The sequence below is a fragment of the Lolium perenne genome, chromosome 1 (assembly GCF_019359855.2).
Source record: "Lolium perenne isolate Kyuss_39 chromosome 1, Kyuss_2.0, whole genome shotgun sequence".
Lineage (NCBI taxonomy): Eukaryota > Viridiplantae > Streptophyta > Magnoliopsida > Poales > Poaceae > Lolium > Lolium perenne.
This window is the reverse complement of record NC_067244.2, coordinates 242127442-242131333: the sequence shown is the minus strand read 5'-3', so window position 1 is coordinate 242131333 and position 3892 is coordinate 242127442. Positions and strand designations below refer to the sequence as shown.

At 47.4% G+C, this 3892-nt stretch overlaps 1 protein-coding gene across 1 annotated transcript; it reads left to right on the top strand.

The window, feature by feature from the left end:
- The first annotated feature begins 2245 nt into the window (after window positions 1-2245).
- Window positions 2246-3162, top strand: LOC127339262 (transcription initiation factor IIB-like). Its single transcript, XM_051365135.1, has 2 exons — window positions 2246-2381; window positions 2423-3162. The coding sequence occupies exons 1-2, from the start codon at window positions 2246-2248 to the stop codon at window positions 3160-3162; spliced, it is 876 nt and encodes a 291-aa protein (XP_051221095.1).
- Window positions 3163-3892: the final 730 nt, after the last annotated feature.

The window sequence follows — 3892 nt, the reverse complement described above, 5'->3', positions numbered from 1 at the left end:
ACTTGCTAGACACATATTCATCTCGCTGACTCTTATATGAGGCACACTATGTATGCTTGTTCACTTGCTAGACACAGATTCATCCTTGTAATCGCATGCTTTTGTTCAAGTGCTCGAAGATGATGATGGGTGCATTTGTGCACCTGTTTCGCGGGGCTGCTCCAACGAAGTTGGAGAGCGAACCCTTGTCAAGAAGCCAAGGGGAGGTTGTGAAGGTCGGGCATTTCCATGACGACGTTGGTCCAACCCACTTTCTGAAGTGGTTCTATCTCCAGGGTTGGAAATGCTTCTAATTCCAACCAGCTTCCGATAGTACCTTGGCACCGTCCCCAGGACGATCATCCTGAAGGCGAACACCGGCTGCTCCTGGATGGTCAAGATGAAAGAGTTCAATGGCACAATGTGGCTGGATCAAGGGTTTCTTGGATTATCTATTGCTCATGAGATCAAGATTCACTACTTCATAACCTTGAAGGTGCTCAAGGGTGACGTCTTCAAAGTGAATATCTTGGACTACATCATGATGGAGGTTGTGATGAGGTGCCCACAACATGATCCAACCCTTGCCACGATCGATGAGTGAAAATATGTCTGATTATCGTTTGCATGTAATCATGAACTATATTTACTTTAATGTATGCATGTCATCCTAAACTATTTACGTTCGTGTTGAACTATGTCCCAAACTATGTTTGTGATCCTATGTCTGCTTGTAGCTTATGTTGTTGCTCCATAGCAATCCATAAAAGGGTAACCTCACCAGTTGGGGAAAAGGCTATCACACCACCCATTTTGCACATAACCAAACATCGTGTTTAGTTTGTTCAGAGTCTAGTGCAACCTACCAATCGAACGTGTTTACGTTTCTCTCACCAAGTCCAAATTAAATTGTTAGCAACCTTTGTTCAAAAAAAAAAAAAATTTGTTAGCAACCAATCATAGTGCATATGTTGTCCCAAACCAAGCGTCCATAGGTTAAATCTCCACCAGTTCTCATATTTCATCAACTGACTTGGTATCAAGAGGTGGCTAGAGCCCCAGATCAATGTACATTGTTTAGCTTTGGTACCTTCTTCTTTACTTTTGTATATTTGTATGGCCATGGTAGGGAAATGCACTTTGGCTCGTAGGAGTATATGCTCCTATTATGTGAATCCATATTTTAAAGTGTCAAAAAATTATAAACTAAATTTTTACATGTACATCTAGACATTTTATGTTGGTACACAAGTTTTTTTTTTAATTTTTTTTTCTGTAGCTCCAGTAATAAAACAAATTTTGATGCTGTAACACGACTACATACGTAACATTTTTTGTCTTTTTTGTACACACCACATAAAATGTTGTTTTTCCACGAAAACTTGTGAACGAACATAGGATGTCACGATGTATACCAAAAAATTTATGTCAGATTTTTTTGATATTTTTAAAATTGTTTTTTTATTATTTTCTATAATGGGTGCATATGCACGCGTGTGCCAAAACGCCACATGTGGTAATTTGTGATTTGAGATGGCATCTTATCGAAAAGAAATGTCCTTGCTCTCATCTCTATTTTGGCACATTTCTCAACATCCTATCACAACGATCCAAGGGTTATCAGGACTCTCTTCACTGCATGTTCTATTCTTCTTACTCGTCGATTCAACGAGTTAGTATTAGTTAGGAAACGTCTTATGTTAGTGTAATTATTTGATGAACATAGATTCACACTTGTTTAGACCTTGTTCTGCAAAGGAGATTTGGCAAGGGTATTATCCCAACCCACCCCGAAAACAATGGGGAACTCGACCAAAAATCCTATCCAAAGCTTCCAGCGTATAAGTGTAATTGCACGATTTTTATACCACATCAGAAATACTCACCTGTTATCAGCAAACCTGTTATCAGGCTAGGCTATCATAATAAAAAAATACAGAAATTTCTAAAACCCATTTTTAATTACCTGTCAAGAGTTAGCGTGCACTTGTCAAGGGTTTCTATTTATAGGAAGACATTTTTTAACCTCTTTGGGATAGAGTAGTTGTCATTGACAAAGGAGCCCGGTGGGTGTCAGGTGTCAGCGTGTCGATGCTTGTGTGGGTCGCACGGGCACAAAAGAGCTACCCACTATCTACGGCTACGACCTACGAGTACGATCGTGATCGGACGAGGCCGGGGTAACGCGACGCAGCTTCACTGAAAGGCCAAGGCAGCAGCAGGCAACCGTCGCCGTCCCACTGTCTCCGCCGCTCGCTGACACCCAATGGAGACGAGAACGCTAGCACAGGTGCGTGCCGCCGACGCCGACACGCTGTACAGCTTGTACTTCCCGGAAGGGCGCGTCTCGGCGGCGGCGGCGGTCGGCTGCGTCTGCCTCTGCGTCGACTACCTCACCTGCAGCGAGTGCGAGCGCATCCTGCGTCTGATCGGCTTGGGGCAGGCTCGCAACCACCGTCGCACGGGGTCGAGGGGTCGGACGCGGCAGCCGGAATGGCGGACCGGCTTGGGCCAGGGTCGCACCCACCGGCGGACGTGGTCGAGGGGTTCGAGGCGGCCATCTGCAGCATGGTGGCTCGGCTCGGGCTCCCGGCCGCCGTCGGGGAGCGCGCCAAGGATGTGTTCAGGAAGATGGACGAGGCCAACGCGTGGCCGCCTGGCCCAGGCCGGCGCAAGGACCGGAGCAAGGGCAAGAGAAAGGGCCCGCTGGCCTACGCGGCCTGCCTCTCGATCGCGTGCCGCACCGAAGGCTCAGCGCGGTCTCTGAGGGAGCTGGCCCTGGCGGCGGCGTGCGGCGGCGCGGCGGCGAGGAAGGAGATCGTCAGGCTGGTCACGCACATCAGGATGCGGCTCGGCGAAGAGGAGGTCGGGCAGGCGACGGGAATCGGGATGGTGTGCCCCTCCAGCTACGTGCGCCGCTTCGGCGCGCTGGCCAGGCTGGGCGAAGCGGACGAGGCGGCGGCGCTGGCCCTGGCAGCGGCGCGGCGGCTGGAGGGCGGCGCCCTGGACGTGCGGCACAACCCGGAGCCCGTGGCTGCCGCCGTCGTCTGCCTGGCCCTCGAGCGTGGCGGCGCCGCCAGGAAGCCCGTCAAGGACGTGGCCACCGCCACCGGTATCGCCTATCACACCATAAATCGTGTGTGCATGATCCTGCGTCCGCACGCCGGCCGGCTCTTTGGCTGAAGGACGTGCCACCATACGGTTTCGCTTTGTTGTCTGATGGCTTCGTATTTAGGATCGTCATATTTATATGACACTATACTTATCAGATCACTCACTGATCAGTCAGTCCAGTATGCTGTTAGCGTTACAAAATATATTGTTACGTGCATACTGTACTGGTCAGATCACTCACTCGCCAGTCCAGTATACTAGTACGTACAGTACTTGTTTGATTAGTTAAGTCGGAGCATATCGTTTCTTGTCGTGTTCTTCGCATTTTTGGCTCATGACGGTGTGCCCAAGCAAATGATGCGAGGCAGCCAAGCACTGAAAAGCAAAGCACAATTCATTCACCCACAAGGGGCAAACAAATCACCAGCTAAATAACCCTGTTTCAGAAGCACAAGAGAGAACAAAGTCGCCTGCGTTGAGGTTCTTGCTCTGAACAATAGGCAACTTCAGGTTCAGTTAGTTTGGTCAAAGTCAAGCTTTGCAATCTTTGATCAACCATTAATAAAATATTATCAATATATATATAAAGCTAAATGTAAATGACATGATAATACATTTTACTACTGTACTAATGTTGTCATTTTGATTTTCTAAATGATAATAAATTGTGTACATATAACTCGTCAAACTGGTAAAGTTTTCTAATTTATGGGAGGATCATGGTGATTTAAAAGAAATAGATGATACCATAAGCTAATTAGATGATTTGTGTTTATGTGGTGATTCTATTCACGACATT

Excerpts from the sequence above, each read along its gene's own strand:
- LOC127339262 (XM_051365135.1), top strand. The coding sequence starts at position 2,246 with ATGGAGACGAGAACGCTAGCACAGGTGCGTGCCGCCGACGCCGACACG. Across the intron at positions 2,382-2,422 it reads CGTCGACTACCTCACCTGCA|GCTCGCAACCACCGTCGCAC; the intron begins GCGAGTGCGAGC and ends GGCTTGGGGCAG.